At 22.5% G+C, this 23,988-nt stretch overlaps 4 protein-coding genes across 4 annotated transcripts; 2 read left to right on the top strand and 2 right to left on the bottom strand.

Annotated features, from left to right (window-relative positions):
* Positions 1 to 1,628: 1,628 nt before the first annotated feature.
* On the bottom strand, positions 1,629 to 2,259 carry LOC122848893 (choline/ethanolaminephosphotransferase 1-like). The gene is made up of 3 exons (XM_044147731.1): positions 2,256 to 2,259; positions 1,868 to 2,088; positions 1,629 to 1,784 (listed from the first exon to the last, which is right to left on the bottom strand). Exons 1-3 carry the CDS (start codon positions 2,257 to 2,259, stop codon positions 1,629 to 1,631), a joined length of 381 nt encoding a protein of 126 aa, XP_044003666.1.
* Positions 1,879 to 4,271, top strand: LOC122847655 (60S ribosomal protein L7-like). The gene is made up of 6 exons (XM_044145463.1): positions 1,879 to 2,794; positions 2,895 to 3,000; positions 3,097 to 3,272; positions 3,350 to 3,597; positions 3,679 to 3,776; positions 4,088 to 4,271. The coding sequence occupies exons 1-6, from the start codon at positions 2,733 to 2,735 to the stop codon at positions 4,196 to 4,198; spliced, it is 801 nt and encodes a 266-aa protein (XP_044001398.1). The 5' UTR covers positions 1,879 to 2,732; the 3' UTR covers positions 4,199 to 4,271.
* A 14-nt stretch (positions 4,272 to 4,285) lies between these two features.
* Positions 4,286 to 5,669, top strand: LOC122847653 (RING finger protein 37; the record flags this gene model as incomplete). Its single annotated transcript, XM_044145461.1, has 2 exons — positions 4,286 to 4,722; positions 4,792 to 5,669. Coding segments are annotated over 2 exons (1,185 nt in total), but the record flags the coding sequence as incomplete, so codon positions are not given.
* Positions 5,670 to 18,960: 13,291 nt separating this feature from the next.
* On the bottom strand, positions 18,961 to 21,357 carry LOC122847652. The gene is made up of 9 exons (XM_044145460.1): positions 21,149 to 21,357; positions 20,901 to 20,980; positions 20,714 to 20,750; positions 20,181 to 20,378; positions 19,847 to 20,102; positions 19,582 to 19,754; positions 19,360 to 19,492; positions 19,179 to 19,279; positions 18,961 to 19,098 (listed from the first exon to the last, which is right to left on the bottom strand). The coding sequence occupies exons 1-9, from the start codon at positions 21,156 to 21,158 to the stop codon at positions 19,091 to 19,093; spliced, it is 996 nt and encodes a 331-aa protein (XP_044001395.1). The 5' UTR covers positions 21,159 to 21,357; the 3' UTR covers positions 18,961 to 19,090.
* Positions 21,358 to 23,988: the final 2,631 nt, after the last annotated feature.

The following is a 23,988-nucleotide window of genomic DNA, read 5'->3' as shown; positions in this document are numbered from 1 at the left end:
AATTTTTTATTAAAAAGATTATTCCAAATAAATTTTATTTCGATTACATGTGATGCCAAAGTTGACATAAGAAATAATAATAGTCTAATTGAAGTTTTTAAAAAAAATATAAAAAATAAACAACTTATTGAGGATGAATATCAAATGCGTGTTGTACAAAATGTTTATGATGGCATTAATGCATAAAGCAGAAAAACCAAGTTTTTTAAATAAATTAGTTGGAAAAGAAAAAAAGACAAAAAAACCACCAGAGGGTTTGTATTTGTATGGTGCTGATGGTGATATTGGAAAAACCATGTTGATGGATCTCTTTTATGATTGTTGTATAAGGTAATTTATTACAATTTTTTAAATAATAATATAAATAAATAATTAATAAATATCATTGTTTACAGATTGAGGAAAAGAAACGTGTACATTTTTATTTATTCATGCTAGATGTACATGTAGGGTTACCATGCGTCCTGATTTAGCAGGACATGTCCTGATTTTGTTTGGCTTGTCCTGATACGGTCCTGATTTGTCAAATGTCCTGATTTTTGAGACTTGTTCACAATTTTGAAAATTTTTTTTTTATTATAATTTTTTTTTTTAATAAATATAATATAGAATTTATCATTTACGCTACTATGATAGACTCTTGAATACCTCTAATTATTGAAATTAAAATGGCGTGCAGAATATGTACCTCGTCCTATAGAGTATAGGGCCCGATGCAAAATTTGTATAGCGTAGGCAACCCTTCTTTTATTTTTGTAAATTTGTTTGAATAATTATTAATTTAACAACTTAAAAGCTATAACAAAAAAGCCTAACGAAAGGATTTCGCTTACCAATTAATTTTTGATGAATTAATTTGAATTAAAAGAAATTAACTACTGTAAAAAATTTTCTATCGTTTGTGTAATTTTGATGAATAATTATTGAATAATTAAAGAAAACAAATTGAATAAATAACATATAATCAAAAATAAATGAATTGTTATGATTATGTACTTGAAACATAAATTTATAGGTGGAGTGTAAAATTTTGGAGTGGGGAGGAAAATCCTGATTTGGCTTTTCGAGATAAATAGGTAACCCATGTACATGGAAAAATTCATCAACAAAAACAAAACGTAAAAACAATAAATAGTAGAACTTTTTATTACTTTAAAAACTTTATTAAAAAATACAGGATAAATTATAGGAAATTAATAAATAATAATAAAAAAATAATACAACCTCTGTCGTCCATATTTGAGGTCCAAAAAATGCTGATATCATGTGTATTGTAATGATGACAAATGGTGCTTCAGTTACATGAATTTTGCCAAATTTCAATGATCCTAAATTGCAAATAATAATCATCATTAATATTATTATTAAAAGAAAAATAGATAGAATGTATAATAACGATAACAATAACATAATAACAAAGATAAAAAAATAATAAATGGAAAATAACCTGATACGTATGACTGCCAATGTGCACAATAAAACAATGTCATTGCACAAAAACATTGAAAAAACATCCATGTTGGATAATGACCAAGTTGAACAGCAATACAAGCAGACAATGCAACAAATACTGTAAACAATATATTGATTTAATTATTATTATTGAATAATTAATTAATAATGATTGATTATTTACCAGTTGATACTGAATCACATCCATGATCAAATAATTCACCAAGTGGTGTTGATGTACCAGTTCGTCTAGCTTGTTTTCCATCAATTGAATCTAAACTTTGATAAATAAATAAACCTAGACCACATAGAAAACAAGCCCATCTTGGTGGCTATAATAATAAAGAAATTAATTAATTAATTAGTAATAATTTATATTAAAATTTAGACAATGCATTAAAGAGGTTATACTTACTTCAATTTTAGCATCTGGACTGTACCATACGAGAATAAGTGTTGTACCAATATTTATAATAAGACCAAGTATTGTTATTAAATTTGGTGCTAGCCATATTGGCACTTTACTAACAAGCCAATTCCACCATGGTTGTAAATATTCATCTAATATACTTGAACTTGAACAGCTGTATTTATGCTCTGATAATCTTTTTAATTGTCCAGGTGATAATATTTTATCTTTATAAAATTGCATCATTTTAATTATTAATTAATTTATAAAAAAAAATTTTTATTTATTATATAACAATAACACTTTAAATAATATAGTTTTTATTTAATTTTTTTTTTGTTTTATTATTTTTAAATTGTCATTTATTGATTCGTCACGAGAATCAAAAATACACACATCACATTAACATTTATATATAGTTATTTAATATTTTTTTTTTGTCGTTTTATGTTAGGTATATATTTTTTTTTATTGTTTTTATTGGCATGTAATTATATTTATGTTAATTGACATTTGATTTTTTTTTTTTTTTTTTATAAATACCTATTGCTCTTTTTTTTTTTAAATATATATACTGTCACTTTGTTTATGTATTTGTTTGTTTATTTATTTTTATTGTTAATGTAAGAGTCGAATGATTATACCGCGTGTATTGGAGGAATCAATCAATCAATCAGTCCAAGAATCGTATGATTCGTTCGGTTATCAAAACAGATATAAAAAAAAAAAAAAAAAATAGAGTAAAAGATGACGCGTGCGCATTTTTTTTTTTTTTTTAATTACACGTATAAAAAAAATCAACCTAACTTGACCTGACCTAGCTTGATATTACAAGAAAGCTTTGCCAACTTAAAAATAAAAATGCTGTTCAATGCTGCCATTTGAAAGAAAACAAACATCAGAATTGTTCAGAATTGATTGCAAAATGGACACGTGAGTATTGATTAACCTCAAAATTAACAATTTTTTAAAATAATAATCCATTTGTTTAATTGTTTTTTTAATTATTTATTGTTTTTTTTTTTTGTTATAGTAACACAGAATTACCAACAAAACTTCCAGCAGTTCCTGAAGCTGTTTTGAAAAGGAGGATTCGTCGGAATAAGTACAAATCCACAAGAATTCAAGTTTCCTTAAAGGTTATTTTTTTTTTATATTATATTATTTTTATAGGATAACTATTATGTTATATTATTATAGGTATTTATATATTTTTTATTTTTTGTTTATCATAGGCAAGAGCAGCCAATTACAAAAAAAAAGCTCCACACTTCAAACGTGCGGAAGCTTTTGTCAAAGAATTCCGGCTGAAAGAACGAGACAGCCGGAGGATAAAAAACCAGGTCAAAGTCAGACCGAATTATCACAACACTGGTGATAATCGTGTTGCATTTGTCATCAGAACAAAAGGGTAAATATTTTGAAAATTATATTTATACTTATCAAGATGTAATTAATAATTGTTTGTTTTTTGTTTGTTTTTTTCAGAGAAAGTAAAATGGCATCAGTTGTCAATAATATTCTCAATCGTCTTAAACTGAATGTAATCAACAGTGGAAGATTTGTATTATTAACAAAAGCCAATGTAAACATGCTACGTGTTGTTGAGCCATATGTTACCTGGGGATGTCCAGATCTCAAGTCTGTTCGTGATCTTATTTTTAAACGAGGTTTTGCAAATGTTGATAAAAAACGTTTACCAATTAATGGAAACACTCTTATTGAAGAAAAACTTGGTAAATAATTATGCCTATATTTTATTATTTATTTATGCATACAATAACAATATATTTATTATTTTTTAAATTAATTTTTAGGTCAATTTGGCATCATATGTATTGAAGATTTGGTTCATGAAATATTTACTGTTGGTAGTAATTTCCAAAAAGTCAACACTTTCTTGTGGCCATTTAGGGTAAATATATTTTTTAATTAATTTATCATTTAATTAAAATACCACAGATCGAGTCAGCAGTTTTGATTTTAATTTAATCATCAAGGCGTTACGTCAGTGGTAGATTAATGTAAATATAAAATTTAATATTAACAATTGTTTTAATTGTTATTATTTGTTGTTTTATATTAAAAATTCCAGAGAGTTGATCATTGTACTGAGACTTTGATCATAGTATTGGAATTTACAATTATTTTTACCTATCAATTTTTTAAATAATATATTTCATTGATAAAATAATAATGAGGATATTTTTTTTTTGTTAATTGTAGTTAAACACACCAACAAATGGCTGGAGAGAAAAGCTCAAACACTTTAATAAAGGTGGACGTTATGGTGATCGAGGAGATGAAATAAATGAACTTATTTCAAGAATGGTTTAAATTACATTAATAATAACTATTAAAATAACTATTTGTATTAACTTTATAAATTAGTAATCATTCAATTATTTTTATAATTGCCTAATCATATGGCCATCAGTTGGAGCTCAAAAATCATCAGGTTTTAGATTATCATCAAGATCAACATCAAACAATGATTATTCACAAATTTGTCTAGGTTTTTTAACAGAAAAAAATGAAAATGGATTATTATTTTATCGAAGAAATTGTGATGATGATAATTTTTCAATACCAAGTAATTTTTATTCTTTGATAATTAATAGTGGAATTATTGATCGTGTTAAAAGTCTAAGAATTGGAATTATCAAAACAAATAATTCAGTTCCAGCAATTGGAAAAATTCAAGTTTGGGGTGAAATTTCATCTTTTAATAATCCCAAAGTTTATAAAAATATTATTCAATTATTAGCCAATAAATCAAATAAAAATCAACATAATAAATCCAATGATATTATAAATAAAACTGAAAATAATGTTGAAAATGAAATTCAAAAAAGTAAAAGGTAAAATTGTTAAAATTATTTACTATGTTACAAATTTAAAATGTTTTTTTTTTATTTATATTTTTCTAGAAATTTAACAAATGGTTTAAATATACCAGATGAATTTTTGGATCCAATTACATGCACTATAATGCAACAACCAGTTGTTCTACCAAGTGGTAAAATAATTGATCAAAGTACACTTGAAAATTATGAAAAAAGTGAAGCAAATTGGGGAAGAAAATTAAATGATCCTTTTACTGGTGTACCATTTACTGACACAAATAAACCAATTTTTTCTCCAACAATTAAAGCAAGAATTGACAAATTTTTAACTGCAAATTGTGATGCTGATGAAATTAAAGCTTTACCCAGGTTACTTGGTCAATCAGTAGAATTTAAGAGAAAAAATTCTGAAGAAATTTCTACAACAGTATTAAAATTACAAAAGACAAATTCTTTTGATAAATTAGATGATTGTTTTGTTAAAAATCAAGAAAATAAATTAACGTATAATCCATCATCACCATCATCATCATCTACGTCTACGAGTAAACAAATTAAAGTAGATGTAAATTCTCCAATTGATGATGATTTAGAAGAGAATTTAAAAACAGTATTATCAGGCCTAAAAAGATTTACAGATAAAAAAGTTGATAATGATTGTGATAATACAAAAAATAACATCAACTGTTTGTGTTGTGAAAATGGAATATATTATAAATTTCCTTGTCATCATATTATATGTAGAAAATCTTTATTATCAAATAGAAATTTCAAGTGTCCAAATTGTAGTAAAATATTTAGCTCAAATGATCTTGAAAAAATCAATAAATAATTATTTTTATAATTAAATTAAATGATAATAAAATTTTTAATTATTTTTATTTAATTCAATCAATGTTTTTGTTTGTATACAATTATTGTTTATATAAAATTTAAAAATATTGAGGTTCAACAGATAAAAATAAACCGATAGCATTGAATTTTGGTCGTAAATAAACTTTGGAAAAATGATTTTTTTTCCACCATGATAATGGATTAAGAAAAAAATTATATTCATAACGATGATTATGTTCCAAGTTTAAATCAAATATGCGATATTGAATAGGTGCTGGTTCAGTATCAACTACAATATATAAATTTTTATCCATCAATTTATTTTGTGCAACATTAAGATTATTTATTTTTAATGAGCAGCTATTATCTTTATAACCAATGTATTCATAATCACGTGATATCATTGACTTAGCACTTGTATTATAATATGTCACAATAGATTCATCAGATTCGTGCCAATGTTTTTCCACATTTAAAGAACATGCTTTAATTTTACGATACTGTACAGGAGGAGCATATATTGTTATTGTATCATTAGTATAAGGTGCCTTTCTTGTAATATTCGTTACTTTGCCTCCAGTGGTAATCTCTTTGTTTGGTAAAAATAAATTAAAAACATAATTTATATCACAAGTTTTAGATGTACTATCATATGTTCCAGGACAATCAAAATGAATTAATTTCTTGTCTTCATGGTTGTACGATGCAATGACTCTCATGTTCTTATATATGTCGATGAAACTGTATTTTAAAGTATCCTGTTTTCGATTTGGATATATGGTAAATGCACAGCTCTCATCCACATCTCCAATCCATTCTATATTATCATTTTTTGATAGTAAAGATGCACGTCTTGTTGCATCGTAGTATCTAACTATGTCGTAATATTTACCCTCATTATTTTCTAATTGTAATTTACAAAATTTTAGTCCTGAATAAATAACATACTCTAGCTGAATTGTCATGGATTCTTCAGTGATATTTTCGGCCATCAATTGATTCTCTATATATATCAATGAAAATAAAAATTATTTTATTAAAACAATTTATACAATTTAAATTTTCAAGTAAACATATATTTAATCAATATTAATTTAAATCTATTTTACATTTTATCATTACAATTTTATTGAAAAAAAATAATAATAATTTACCTGCTAAAGTACAATTAAATTGGCTGATCAAAAAAATACAAACAAAAAATAAAACATCTCGTAAAGAAATATCCATTTTGTTGAATATAGTTCAACTAAAATAATAAACTACAAAGCTTCCGGGTTTGCTGATATATACGTCTCATGTTTTATTGGTGGGAGAGATATAAAGGTCAAATTTGAATCTGTGAGTCAAAAACTCAGATGATTTTAATCAAAAACCCACAATATAATCAGGTGATTTGAAGCATCAATATCATTAAGTATATCTAAAAGTGGCACATAGATAATCTTATGATTATATATTTCGATAGTTATGAATAAAAACAAAAAAGTATATAATTATAAACTGAATAAAATCAACGAATTTAGTACAAATAAAAGCAAAAAAATAATAATAAATTTGGTTGGGTATAATAATTATATGCACTGTTTTCATTTAAATTTAAATTTATTATCGACAAATTTAAAAAGTAATCGAAAAGATAATTTTAAATTAGAAGAAGAATACATTTCTTTTGATTATTTTTCTTGTCTTCTTTTTTAGACAGCTGGACGATCAACAAGATTGGCTAAAATAAAAATAAAAAATTACATTAGCTAAATAAAAATAAAAATTAAAAAGAATTGTATACCCACATGGACAATTTGAAGAGATAAAGGATAATTTATTTCCCCCTGATAAATGAGCTTTTTCAACAGCTTTGTCCTTGCCATTTTTAAAATACAATTTTAGCCTGAAAAATAAATAAATATCATAATTCTAAAGGAAAAAATAAGTACATTTTTTTCATCAAATAAAAAATAAACAATTCAACTCACCCAATTTCCTCGTTCGTAGTCCAATAAAATGTATTATTAAATGCTACTAAATTGTTAACGACTTTTGGAATTGCATCAATTAAAACGATTTCTTTTTTAATTAATTGACGATCAGAAATATCAATAGCAGCACAATCTAAATAATTAAATTTTACAAATTAATAAATTTCTAATTTTATTTTTATATTAGTAAAAGATACTTACATATATAAGACTTCTTTTTAAAATATGTAATCCAGCATAATTTATCAGTTACATAATCAATAGTTAAATCAAGTATCGCCAGTTCTCTTTTTGGATTTGGATATAGTAAACTTACAGTATTATTTGATAAACAAGAGGTATACCAAAGATGATCATGAGATGTAAAAAATATTTTGCTAAGATAAAAAACAAATTATTGTAAATAACTATTTCGAAATTATAATTAATTAATTTGTTAAATAATTTTTGATCTAATTATATTTTCTACTCACTTTCGCTTTGGATAAACTTGAAGATTTTTAATAGAAATTTTATCATTAGGACGAATAATATATTTTGCTTTTTCAAATGATCCATTTGTAACTTTTATTGAGAATTCATTATTGTTTTTATTTTCTGCCCAATATATTTTGCCTGTTGTGTAGTCTGATGCGATTGAGACTACATCATTGACGTTTTTTACAACTTGAACAGTTCTTTCAAATTTATTATTTCCTTTATAGCGTAATACATCAATTGTTTTATTTATGACTAAAAAAACATTTACAAAATTATTACATTTATTTTATAATAGACAGTATTATTTTTTTTTTTTTAAATTAAATTATATTTACCATTTGAAATATTACTGTATCGCAAAATAAAAATACTATTATTTGCACAATAAGAAGTCACTTCTTCAATGTTATCATGAATTTTAAAAGATCTTGAATGCTTAATTTCAATTGGATTTTTTGATAAATTTACATCTTTTGTGGAATATTCGAGTGTTGAAATTTGACTTGCATTTACAATTAATAAAAAATTTATTTCCTTATCTGAAATATCTAGAAAAGAAAATCAAATAGTAAATAGTAATAATAAAATTATTATTTATAATTATTTATCCAATTGAATTTTTATTTTTTATTTATATAAAAAAAATTAATCAGTTATTTTTCAAAGTCAAAATGAAAAATGTATAACTTACTTTGATTTTTCGATAACTTTGGCCTCTGCTTATGACCCTGAAAACATCATAAGTATTAATAATTAATGTGTTGAAATTTTTTTATATTCAAATTATTAAAATAATTATTTTCTATCTAACTCACTTTATGATTACTCGAGCTTGTTGCATTTGTGCAGCCAAACAGTCCAAAACATATCGCAAAAACGGCAAGTGAGATAATTACTAAAACAATAATTAAGTATTTATTTTCAAATAAATTTTTATTTAAATATATTGGTGTATAAATTAACATAAAAAGAGAGATACATAATAAAAATATTATAGTGTTGAGTTGTAAATTATTCTTACAATAAATTTAGAAATAATAATAACTTACATAATCTCATTTCGAAATAATGAAACACTAAGTTTTCAAGTATAAACGCGTCGATTGCCAACCAAGTAGTAATTTTTTTTCTACCAAATTTAGGTATATACGATTTTCTTATCAATTTTTTGATAAATAACCTGCGTTCACTGCATGACTTATAAAACCTACATCTTATAGAAAAAAAAAAAAAAAACGATAATAATTCTTGGAAAAGACGTTATTTAAAATAAAAAATCATCACTGATAAGCACAACTTAATTTTTTTTTTTACTATTTTATTAAAAATATTTTTTTTGGGAATTTCCCGTATTTTTATCTTTCTTGAAATATATATTCTAGCAATCAATAGAAACTGATAATTTCGTTCTATTTGATAATTTAGTTATAAATAAATTTTTATTTTTCTTTATCTATAGTGGGTCAGTAAAAAATATAAATAAAAAAAATAAATTTTTGGATAATAAATCACAGGTAAAATCATAATTTTTTTTGTAAAATTATTATTGTTATTTATAATGTCAATTTATTTCCGAAATAAACAAGTAAAAACCCACTTTCATTTCAAACATTAAACATGATTTACAAAACTTAAAATAAAAAACAAAAAATATACCGCAATTACAATAAGCATTAAAATTAAACGATATATTTTAAAAAAAAAAGATATAAAAATGATTTAAAAATATTGAGGTTTAAATGCAGATGAAATAAACTTTGGAAAAATAATTAATACAAACAAAAAAAAAAAGGTGATATCAAAAAACTCAGGTGATTTTAATCAAAAACAATTCGCCCACAATATAATCAAGTGATTAGAAAAATCGATATCATTAATTACATCTAAAAGTGGCACATAGATAATCTCATGATTCTATATTTCGATAAAAACAAAAAAGTATAATTATAAACTGAATAAAATCAACAAATTAAATACACTAAAAATTAAAAAAAAAAATTTTTTTTTAATTTTGCAGAGAAATGAAAATAATAACTCCTGAATTAAAAAAAGAAAAAAATAATAATTTGGTTAGGTAATAATTATGTACGCTAATTTCATTGAAATTTAATTTTTTTATTATTGACTGATTTAACAAGTAATTTAATTTTTAATTTAAAAATAAACAAGTATATAATAATAATAATTATTATTATTTTAAAACAATTGATTTGATAGTTTTTTTTTTTTAAATAAAAGTCATTTTTAAGAAAGTTCCTTTTTCATGAGCAAGGAAAACCAAGATATGATAAATCCATGATATTGATAATAATAAAATGAGTAATTATACTGTAGAAATATTTCTAAATCAGGAAAAAACAGTTCCTTGGATTATTTTTTAACTTGTCTTGCTTCTTTTAGACAGTTGAAGCAACAGCAACAGTAGCTAAAATAAAAATCGAAAATATTATTATAATAATTTGATAAATAATAAATAAAGATTAAATAAATAAATAAATTTGATATGTATACATACATGGACAGTTTAATGAAACAAAGGATTGTATTCCGTCATTTATATTTTTGCCAAATTTAACAGTTGTTTCATATCCATCATTGGCAAACAATAGTTGTCTGAGAAGAAAAAAGAAAATATTATTTAAAATTAAACAATAAATTTTTGTACTATGTAAAAAGTAAAAAATAACTTACTGAGACATTATATTTTCGGTCCAATAAAATGTATTATTAAAAGCTCCTAAATTTCCCGTAGGCATTCCGTAATTGATGAATTTAGGCCCACGTTCTACTTTTGGTTGAGAGGGTGTAGTAATATTAGCACAATCTGAATAATTAAAATATAACAGTTTAGAAATTTTCTTTTTTTTTTTTAATATTGATATAAATTAATATGAATAATATATACTTACAAAAATTATGAAGATAAAGATCACGTTGAATCCAGCACAAATTATCTGTTGCGTAATCAATGGCAAAATCAATAACCCCATCACTGGCTAGTAATTTTGGAGTACTATTAAGTGAATTATCTGTTGCGTAATCAATGGCAAAATCAATAACCCCATCACTGGCTAGTAATTTTGGAGTACTATTAAGTGAATTAGAAGTGTACCAGATATCATCACCTTTGGAAAAAAATATTCCTCTGGAAAAAAAATAATATTAAATAAAGTCAGAGTGTCAATCTATCAATTATGTTGTTAGTTGTTTTATTTTTTATTTTTTACTTACGATCCTTTTGGATAAACTTGAATTTTTCCTATAGGATATTTATTATTAGGATAAATAATATAATTCCATTTACTAAATAATTCATCTGTCACTTTTATTGAATAATTTCCATTATCATTTACAGCCCAATATATTTTTCCTGTCTTATAGTCTGATGTTATTGATATTGCATTATCAAACATATTCTCAACTTGTTTAATTCTTTGAAATTTCTTATTTCCATCGTAGTGTATTACTTCAAGTGTTTTTTTCGTCTCTAAAAAAATATTTACAATAATAATTTGTTAAATATCTAGTAGTAAAAAAAATAGAAATTTCCTTTATATTAAATTATATTTACCATTTGATGCGTTGTATTTCAACATATAAATAATATTTTTTGCACAATTATTAGTAATTTTTCCAATGGAATCATAACTTTTAAAGTTAAATTGTGAATTACTTTCAATTTCAATGTTTGATATGGTTAGCTCATTTGTAAATTGTTGTATTAGTGAAAATTTTTTCAAAGTTGCCAAGAAAAAATTGGCTGACTGAACTGAAATATGAAAAAAAAAAATTAATAAAAATAATCATAATAATGAAATAATAAATATTTTTAATTATTGGCATTATTTATTCAACGAAGCATTAAATTTAAAATTTAATTTTAGCATTTAGACTAAATATTAAATTAGCTCCAAACGAAAAAAATATAAATTAATTTTTTTTTTTTTTTTTTTTTTTATCGAAAAGTTAATCAATTGATTTGAACAATCATTATTTTCTTATTTATAAAATTTATTGTGAAATATTTTTTTTAAACACAACATGGTTTTAGAATAATTCATTGCTTATTATTAATATATAAAAAATATTACTCACTCGGTGTTTTTGTACTGCATGGACACTCACATTCATTCTAAAATTATTATCACAATTTAAAATTATTATCATTATTTATTTATTGATTTATTTAATTAAAATTTAAAAGTTAAAATATATTTGAAATTTTATCTAAATATCAATCTCTATTACATAAAAAAAATTGATAACAAACTTTTATATTGAAAATATAATATATTTTGAGTTTAAATGATTTTAAAAAATTTTTTAAATTTATATTCAACAGAATAATATCATTATTTTTGTTAAATTGTATAACTATAAGTGTATTATCATTCAGATTATTAAAATAATTATTGTTTTCTATCTAACTCACTTTACGATCCCTCGAGCTTTTTGCATTGGTACAGCCAAACAGTCCAAAACATACCACAAAAATGGCAAGTGAGATAATTACTGAAACATTTATTTAAAATAAACACAATAATTAATCATTTATTTTCAATAAATTGTTATTGAAATATATTATTTATCCACAGTATATTTTTGTATTAATTGATATAAAAAAAATGGTATAGTGTTAAATTTTAAAATGTATCTTTTAATAAATTTATAAATAATTATAATAATACTTACGTAATCTCATTTTGAGACAATAAAATTAACACTTGTCAAGCAATGACTTGGAACAGACTTAAAAATCAAATTTTAAATTTTCAAGTACAAACACGTTGATTACCAACCAAGTAGTGATTTTTTTCTACAAAGATTAGCTATATTTATACGATTTTTTAATTAATTTTTTGATAAATCACCTGCGCCAGTAGGCATCACCTGACCTATAAAATCTAAATATAAGAAGAATAAAATTAGTCATTAAAAATAAACAATGATGATAACAGCTAAAAAAAAACTAATAAATAAAAAATCCACGTCAATAGACAAACACACAATCATAAACTGTGATAAGTTAACGACTTTATGACCCACATCCTAATTCTTTTTTGAACATTTTATCAAAAATATATTATTTTTGGGAATTTTCAATATTTTTATATTTCTCACAATATATTCTAGCAATCAATAAAAAATAATAATTTTGTTCTATGTGCGTCAGTGATAATCGAAACGCTTTTTAAGCTTTGATAATTTTTATTTTTCTTTATCTATAATGCGTCAGTAAAAAATATAAATAAAAATAAAATTTTAGATAATAAATCACAGGTAAAATCATAATTTGTCGTTGTGTATAATTATAATTTTTGTTTATATATAATGTCAATTTATTTTAAAAATTTTATTAACAACTACTTTCATTTCAAATATTTAAAATAATATTTAATTTTATATTTAACAATGAATATAATATGTTTATTATTATGTTTGAAATTTATCATGTTTGAAAATAATAAAAATTGGAAGTCAGTAAAAATTTTTACTGACGCACTAGATAAAGAAAAATAAAAAATTTATATTTAAATATACATGTATAAAATAGAAAACAAAAAACAATGATAATTTTTAAAAAGAACGTAGTTCAAAATGAACAACAATGATTTTTAAAATTAAACTTTTTATTTTTAAAAGTTTATTTATATAATAATTATAAAATTTTACATGAAATTTTGATATACCCCAATTACAATAAGCGTATTTCAATAAGAAAATTTAAAATTAAAAGATGTATTTTTAAAAATAAAATATAAAAAAGATTTAAAAATATTGAGGTACAACTGTAGATGAAATAAAACTAACAGCATTAAATTGTGGTCGCAAATAAACTTTGGAAAAATAATTTTTTTTCCACCATGATAATGGATTTAAAAAAAAATTATATTGATAATGATAATTGGGATTTACATTGAGTCTTCGGTATACTGTCAATGCTGACTCAGTATCAATTTGCTCAGTATAAACAAAAATATATACATGTTTATAAAAAAACGATAAAGAATTTTAAAAAATTAACAATTTTAATATTAACATTTGGGCTGATAAATTAATCAGTTATTATTTAAAGTCAAAATAAATAATGTAACTTACTCTGATTTTTTGATAACTTTGGCTCCTGCTAATAATAATATTAAAAAAAAAAAAGCAATAAAAAAATAGAAAAAATCAATATTATATTTTATAACTGTTTAATTTTTTTATCATAAAAAAAAAAATAATTAGTCAGATAGGTAAATCAAAAAAATAATACCAGGAATTGGTTATTTAAAAAATTTTTAAATATAAGTCAAATCGGTCAAATTCGTTAAAATCTATTTAATGAAAAGTAATTATTACTCATCCACACAATCGATCAAGAGGATTTATTTGAAATATACATGTTTTATGTCACGTATTTGATATTTTCATCAAAATTTTAAACCCTACTATAAATTTTTTTAAGATGGAAATAAAATAGCACCATATAAAAGTCGATGAAAGCCAAACAGTTTGATAGATACCACCTAAATGCGAGAAAAAATTAATTAAAAATATTTTTCTGTATTTATAAAAACAAAACATAAATTTACAATTAATGTCGCCAAAAAGCCTCAATTTTTAAATACCTGTCTATTTATCATACCTTTAATAATCAAAAAACGTGAAATATCCAAAAAAAATGTCAAAATTTTGATGTATAAAGTTGAATAAGTTGCTGATAAAAAAAAACTAAAAAAAATTAGGTGCTGCAGTTTTTTATTATTATATTATTATTATACCATTTATCAAAAAAGCCTAATTTTTAGTTTTTATCCAGCAACTTATTCAACTTTATAAATCAAAAAAATTTTGAAATTTTTGATATTTCAGTTTTTGATTATTAAAGGTATGATAAATAGACAGGTAAAAATTGAGGCTTTTTTGGCGACATTAATTGTAAATTTATAAACTTGATTATTTCAATTTATTTTGTTTAAATTTAATAATAAATTATATTTGTAATTCGTCTACTTTAAATTTGACTGTGAATTGCTCATAATAAATAATAAATAATAATTCAATACTAATTTTCTGAATATAAAATTTAAACGTTGTATACGTATATAAGGCTTAAAATAAAAAGGAAAAAGAAACAAATTCTGCTATACCATCAATGATAAATAACTAATACCATGCGGCTGCATAACACACATATATGCATGTAAAAAAATTCAATAGTAGGATAGGCACGGGGTATGCGCAACGTATCCGAAGAAATTAGACATTTCAGCTTGAAAAAATTTATTTTTAGCAAGATTTAATATTGGCTTTTACTGACTCTTATATCTTTTTATTAATTTGTTGAAAAAATCGAGAGTAGGCTCATTGGAAAGAGAGGCATCGATATACATAATGAAACTGTTTTTTATTTTTTTTAACAAATACTTAGAACGACATTTTGATAATAAAAACGACGACGTCAAAGACCATGATTTAAAATACTTATACCCGGTAAAGATCTGCTTTTAAAATTGAGTAAAATACTTTACCGAGTATTTATACCAAGTAGAAAATAAATAATTAAATAAAATAAAAACGTAGATATTTTTTTTGTAAATTGGAGCGGTAAAAACAAATATTGAGTTCGTTGACAATTTTAATATTAATAATTACAAGTGGGGTGTTATATAATGCCTACAAAAATTCTAAAGATGGTATATTTAATGAAAATTGTTATAATTAATTATTCTTGATATTTTTGTTTATTAAAAATTATTAAAATGCTAAATTAAAAATTGAAATTTATAATTTATTTTTAGAAAATCATTTGATTGAAGAAAAATACGAGTCAATTGCAAATTCGACAGATAAAAAAATATGAAGCAGTCGTAGATTCATTTGAAAAAAAATTTCCACTACTTGTAAATTCTTTTGAAAAAAAATATCAGTTAATTGTAAATTCATCGGCAAATAATAATGAATCAGAGGCAAATTTATCGGATGAAAAATATAAATCAATGGTAGATTTATTTGATAAAAAATTAGAAGCAGTTGTAAATTCATTTGAAAAAAAGTACGAATTAATGGTAAATTTATCCACGAAAAATAATGAGGTATTTGTAGAACCATTTGAAAAATATTCAATGGATGATAAATCTGATTTTGGCACAGAAAATTCAACAATAATAAGTTACATTGGTAAAAATATTATTTTAAAATGCATCAATACAAAAAATTCAGTTTCAATAATGTTGAGGTAAAAAAAAAAAAAATTAACTAGATAAATTTCTTAATTTAATTAAATATAAAATCCTGATTACGATGACATTGATATTCCAGTATACATGAAAGTCAATACTAATAAATATAATTCTTTTGTTGCTCGAGCTTTTTGCGATTCACATTTGTTACCTGGTAAAGCTGGTAAACACTGTGCATAAATAATAAAGTTTATGAAGCCCCAAATTTTGAGGTGAATTAAATTTTTTTAGTATAGTCCAGCAGTATTATTTTGTAGATATAAATGTAATTTTTAAATTATTGTTTAAAGATATTGATGATAAATAAAAACATCAACTATTTATGGATCAAAGCCAGTGATGGTATTGTGCGCCAAAAAATTCATTGAAAGGTGGTCATACAGCTGGTGGTGAAACACTTTATATATTGGACGTAATTATGTAAAAGAAGACCTTTTATCGGGAATGGTAAATTAAATTAAAATATATATTTTTTATTAATAATGAAATTAACACCAATGATTAAATCTATGAAAACAATTGTCGTTACAAATTTAATTTACTTGATCTTTTTTTTTCATATATAGATTCGACCAAGTCGTAAATACCTTTCAATAAATTGCAACTACTATAGAAGATTTACACTTTTCAGATTATGAAGTTTAAGTAATACCAAATTTTAATAACTAAAATTAATTCATTAAATTTAATGGATTGAATATATATATATATATATATGGGGTCAGGTTCAGGTCACTGATTATTCACTGGAAATTTTTTTCTAGGTGTATTTTGGACCAAAAACGAACTTATTTTTTCTTTTTCCACCATTTTTACACCATAAAATAATTTTTTTTTTCCTACTATCGAGTATTTCTCAAATTAGACCAGGTTTAAAATTCTGAAATTTTTCCCATATCATCTCGAGGTAAAAACAAGTCACCCATAAAAATTTGGGAATGGGCCGAGAATAATTACTAATTTTTTTATAACTGATTAAAAAAAAATTTTTTACCAATTTTAAAATAATCTAATTTTAGAATAATCTAATAATGGTTTCTTGTAGAGAAATCAAAAATAAAAATAAATGATATCCGGGCAAATTTTGGTTCTTTCCATATTTCGAGGGTAAAAGCTTCAAAAATTGAATTTTAAGCATCGCAGTTTTTCTATCTTTCCATCCTTAAATATAGGGCAAAACAAAATTCATCAAAATATCATTTATTTTTATTTTTGATTTCTCTACAAGAAACCATTATCAAATTTTTCTATTTTTAAAATTCGTAAAAAAAATTTTTTTTAATCAGTTATAAAAAAATTAGTAATTATTCTCGGCCCATTCCCAAATTTTTATGGGTGACTTGTTTTTACCTCGAGATGATACGGGAAAAATTTCAGAATTTTGAACCTGGTCTAATTTGAGAAATACTCGATAGTAGGAAAAAAAAAATTATTTTATGGTGTAAAAATAGTGGAAAAAAATTGAAAAAAAATAAGGTCGTTTTTTGGTCCAAAATACACCTACAAAAAAATTTCCAAGTGAATCGGTAGGGGTCAGGCCGATGACTCGGTGATTTGACTTGGAATGCCCCATATATTAATTTTTTAATTAAATAAAAATAATTCAATTGTGTAGAAATAAAATGGTAAATTCTCAATAAAATATTATTAAAATTCATTGAAAAAATATTAACAAATCAAAATTAAATTAATCATTGGTAGAATAATTATAAATTAAATGGAAATGTTTATTTTCATGTAAACAAATTCTTTATCAACAATGTTATTTAGATTTAAAAAAAAAACCACTCAATGGTTAAACTATTTAAAAAATATTCACCGATAAAAATAGTCATCATAATAACACATTGTAAAAAAAAACAAAATCAATGAACCAAAGAGCATATTGTTTGTCACGTAGATTAATTTTTAACTATCAATATTTTTAAAAAATAATAAAAATAAAATAAATGATAAAGTGAACAAAGTCCACTAGTTATATATATGACAAAATTAAATACATTTTATTTGTTCTCTAATTTTCTTTATTAATCAATTAAATATTTGTGATTTAACAATAAATAAATGAATAAATAATATTTGCAGCTTAGAAAAACGATATATTTAAAAAAAAAAAAAGATATAAAAATGATTTAAAAATATTAAGGTTCAACTGCAGATGAAATTAAATAGGCAGCATTGAATTGTGGTCACATATAAACTTTAGAAAAATAGTTTTAAAAAAATAATTTACCTCCCAAATTACAATTGAATAATAAATTAGCTGATCAACAAAATACAAACAAGAAAAAAAGATGATGTCAAAAAAAAAATCATGCGATTTTAATCAAAAACAATTCGCCCACAATATAATGAGGTGATTAGAAAAATCAATATCATAAATTACATCTAAAAGTGGCACATAAAAACAAAAAAGTATAATACTAAATAAAATCAACAAATTTAAGACATTACAAATTGAAAAAAAAATTTTTTTTTAAATTTTTTAAATCAATGAAAATAATAAATCCATAAAGAAAAAATAATAATTTGACTGGGTAATAATTATGTACGCTAATTTCATTGAAATTTAATTTTTTTATTATTAACTGATTTAACAAGTAATTTAATATTTAATTTAAAAATAAACAAGTAGGTATATAATAATAATTACTTATTACTATTATTTTGAAACAATTGATTTGATAGTTTTTTTTTTTTTTTTAAACGAGCAAGGAAAATCAAGATATGACAAATCCATGGTGTTGATAAAAAAATGAGTAATTATTGTAGAAATATTTCTAAGCCAAGATAAAAAATTCCCTTTGGATTATTATTTTTTGTCTGGCTCCTTTTAGGCAGTTGAAACAGGAGCAACATTTTTTAAATAGCTAAAATAAATATTATAATAATTTTATAAATAATAAATAAACATTAAAGAGATGTAATAAATTTAATTTATAATACATACATGGACAGTTCAATGAAACAAACGATTGTACTTCGTCATTTTTCAAAGTGGCTAATAGAACAGGCCAAGTTTTATGTTCATCCTTGGCATATAATAGTTGTCTGAGAAGAAAAAAAAATAATATTATTAAAAATTAAACAATAAATTTTTGTATTAAGTAAAAAAGTAAATAATAGCTTACCTTGGGCCTATGTTTTCGGTCCAATATAATGTATTATTAAATGCTTCTAAATTTCCAAAAATTTCTCCTAATCTATAAAATTTAGACATAGGTTTATCTATTGGTCGAGGAGAAGCATCAATATTAACACAATCTGAATAATTGAAAATTAACAGTTTAGAAATTTATTTATTTATTTTTTTGATATTGATAAATTAATATGAATAATATAGATATACTTACAATACATAAAATAAATCGGATCTGAATGATTTTCAAGCCAGCACAAATCATTTGTTGCATAATCAATGGCAAAATCAATTAACGTATGAGTGCAGGTTAGTAATAAATTTGGAGTACTATTAGGTAAATTAGAAGTATACCAGATTTTATTATCTTCAGAAAAAAATATTTCTCTGAAAAAAAAAATAATAATAAATACAGTCATTATCAATCTATTAATTTGTGTTGTTACTTGTTTTTTTTTTTTTTTTTATTTTTTACTTACGATCGCTTTGGATAAACTTGAATTTTTTCCATACGAATTTTATTATTAGGATAAATAATGTAATTCGATTCTTTGAATGAATTATCTGTTACTTTTATTGAATAATTTCCATCATTATTTACAGTCCAATATATTTTGTCTCTCATATAATCTGATGCAATTGATGTTGCATTATCAAACATATTCTCAATTTGATTAATTCTTTCAAATTTGTTTTTTCCATCAAATTGTATTACATCAAGCGTTTTTTTCGAGACTAAAAAAATAATTACAATAATAATATGTAAGTAGTAAAAAAAAAATTGAAATTTTTTTTATGTTAAATTATATTTACCATTTGAAGAGTTGTATTTCAACATATAAATATTATTATTTGCACAATTATAAGTCATTGTATCAAGTGAATCATAACTTTTAAAGTTAGATTGTGGACGATTCGTAATTTCCCTGTTTGATATAATTCGCTCATTTGTAAAATGTTGAATCGTTGAAATTTTTTGCGATGTTACGAAAAAAAAATTTGGTGTCTTAACTGAAATATGAAAAAAAAAAATTAATAAAAATAATAATTATTTTTAATTATTGGCATTAGCTATATTATAAAGTATTAAATATAAAATTTAATTTTAACATTTGGACTAAATATTAAATTAGCTCCAAACAAAAAAATATAAATTAATTTTTTTTTTTTTTATCAAAAAGTGAATCAATTGATTTGAGCAATCATTATTTTTTTATTTATAAAATATATTAATTGTATTCATTAAAAATTAGAAATGAAAATATAATTTAATAAACAACAAACATAAAATATTTTTAGAAAAATTCATTGCTTATTAAAATGTTAAAATAAATAATATTACTCACTCGGTGTTTTTGTTCTGCATGGACATTCACATTTTTTCTAAAATAATCACAATGAAAAATTATTATCATTAAAATTTAAATGTTAAAATATATTATAAACAATTATATTTTTTAATAAAATTATGAAAATTTATATTCAACAGAATAATATCATATTAAAATAATTATTGTTTTATATCTAACTCACTTTACGATTACTCGAGCTCCTTGCATTGGTACAGCCAAACAGTCCAAAACAAACCACAAAAATGGCAAGTGAGATAATTACTGAAACATTTATTTAAAATGAAAATTAATTAATAATTTATTTTCAATAAATTGTTATTGAAATATATTATTTATACATGTATTTTTGTTGATATAAAAAAAATGGTATAGTGTTAAATTTTAAATTGATCTTTTAATAAATTTATAAATAATTATAATAATACTTACGTAATCTCATTTTGAGACGATAAAATTAACACTTGTCAAGCAATAACTTGGAACAGACTTAAAAATCAAATTTTAAATTTTCAAGTACAAACACGTTGATTACCAACCAAGTAGTGATTTTTTTTCTACAAAATTTAGCTATATATATACGATTTTCTTATCAATTTTTTGATGAATCACCTGCGTCAGTAGGCATCACCTGACCAATAACACCTAAATATAGGAAAAAAAAAATTAGTCATTAAAAATGAACAATGATGATAACAGCTAAAAAATAAAAAATAAAAAACCCACGTCAATAGACAAACACACAATCATAAGCTGTGATAAGTTAACGACTTTATGACGCACAGCCTAATTCTTTTTTGAACATGTTATCAAAAATATATTATTTTTGGAAATTTTCAATATTTTTATATTTCTCAGAATATATTCTAGCAATCAATAAAAAATAATAATTTTGTTCTATGTGCGTCAGTGATAATCGAAACGCTTTTTAAGCTTTGATAATTTAGTTAAAAATAAATTTTTATTTTTCTTTATCTATAATGCGTCAGTAAAAAATATAAATAAAAATAAAATTTTAGATAATAAATCACAGGTAAAATCATAATTTGTCGTTGTGTATAATTATAATTTTTGTTTATATATAATGTCAATTTATTTTAAAAATTTTATTAACAACTACTTTCATTTCAAATATTTAAAATAATATTTAATTTTATATTTAACAATAAATATAATATGTTTATTATTATGTTTGAAATTTGTCATGTTTGAAAATAATAAAAATTGGAAATCAGTAAAAATTTTTACTGACGCACTAGATAAAGAAAAATAAAAAATTTATTTTTAAATATACATGTATAAAATAGAAAACATAAAACAATGATAATTTTTAAAAAGAAGGTCGTTTAAAATGAACAACAATGATTTTTAAAATTAAACTTTTTATTTTTAAAAGTTTATTTATATAATAATTATAAAATTTTACATTAAATTTTGATATACCCCAATTACAATAAGAAAATTTAAAATTGAAAGATATTTTTAAAAATAAAATATAAAAATGATTTAAAAATATTGAGGTTCAACTGTAGATGAAATAAAACTAACAGCATTAAATTGTGGTCGCAAATAAACTTTGGAAAAATAATTTTTTTTCCACCATGATAATGGATTTAAAAAAAAATTATATTGATAATGATAATTGGGATTTACATTGAGTCTCCGGTATACTGTCAATGCTGACTCAGTATCAATTTGCTCAGTATAAACAAAAATATATACATGTTTATCCATAAATTTTTTTTGGCCATCATTAAGATTATGTATTTTTAATGAGCAGCTATTATCTTTATAACCAATGTATTCATAATCACGTGATATCATTGACTTAGCACTTTCATTATAATATGTCATGATGGATTTATCAGATTCGAGTCCAGGCTGTTCTAAATTCAAAGTGCATGCTCTAACTTTACGATACAGCACAGGAGGAGCATATATTGTTATTGTATCATTAGTATAAGGTGCCTTTCTTGTAATTTTCGTTACTTTGCCTCCAGTGGTGATAATCTCTTTGTTAGGTAAAAATAAATTAAAATCATATTTTATATCACAAGTTTTAGATGTACTATCATATGTTCCCGGACAATCAAAATGAATTAATTTCTTGTCTCCATGGTTGTACGATGCAATGACTCTCATGTTCTTATATATGTCGATGAAACTGTATTTTAAAGTATCTTGTTTTCGATTTGGATATATGGTAAATGCACAGCTCTCATCCACATCTCCAATCCATTCTATATTATCATTTTTTGATAGTAAAGATGCACGTCTTGTTGCATCGTAGTATCTAACTATGTCGTAATATTTACCCTCATTATTTTCTAATTGTAATTTACAAAATTTTAGTCCTGAATAAATAACATACTCTAGCTGAATTGTCATAGATTCTTCAGTGATATCTTCGGCCATCAATTGATTCTCTATATATATCAATGAAAATAAAAATTATTTTATCAAAACAATTTATACAATTTAAATTTTCAAGTAAAAATATATTTAATCAATATTAATTTAAATCTATTTTACATTTTATCATTACAATTTTATTGAAAAAAAATAATAATAATTTACCTGCTAAGGTACAATTAAATTGGCTGATCAAAAAAATACAAACAAAAAATAAAACATCTCGTAAGGAAATAGTACACATTTTGTTGAATGTAGTTCAAGTTTGAACTAAATTAATAAACTACAAAGCTTCCGGGTGTCTTAATATATATATGAGTCTCCAATTTTTCTATGGAGGGAGAGATATAAAGGTCAAATTATATTCTATATTTATATTGGCTCGATATTAAAATAAATAAAATATTATTTTTAAAACAAATGTGAACTTTAGACCTCATTAGCAATCAAATAACGAAGGTGGGATAGATGCGGGATTTTAGATATAAAAAATACTGACCACTCTGGGTCAAAGTAATCAAACGATTTTATTTAAAAATCATTCGACCTCAATATAATGAGGTGATATAAAAAATCAGCAGCTGATATCACCAAAAATATTTATCTATTTTTTTTTTTTATTTTATTTTTATAAAATAAAATTGACCAAAAAAATAAAAAAGGAAAATGCTTACAAAATACTTTTATTTCTTTTCTTTGATGTAATTAAATTTCTAAGGGTAAAAAAAAGTTTTATTTTATAAAAAACAAAGGACATAATTACACAGTTATTTGTGTGACAATTATTATTTTATTTAGATATTATTATTTATAAATTTTATACATAAACAAATTAAAATTTTATATCAACATATGTTATA

Source organism: Aphidius gifuensis, linkage group LG1, assembly GCF_014905175.1.
Source record: "Aphidius gifuensis isolate YNYX2018 linkage group LG1, ASM1490517v1, whole genome shotgun sequence".
In the NCBI taxonomy this organism is placed as follows: domain Eukaryota; kingdom Metazoa; phylum Arthropoda; class Insecta; order Hymenoptera; family Braconidae; genus Aphidius; species Aphidius gifuensis.
Note: the sequence above shows the minus strand (reverse complement) of the source record. Positions and strands in the feature narration are given on the sequence as shown.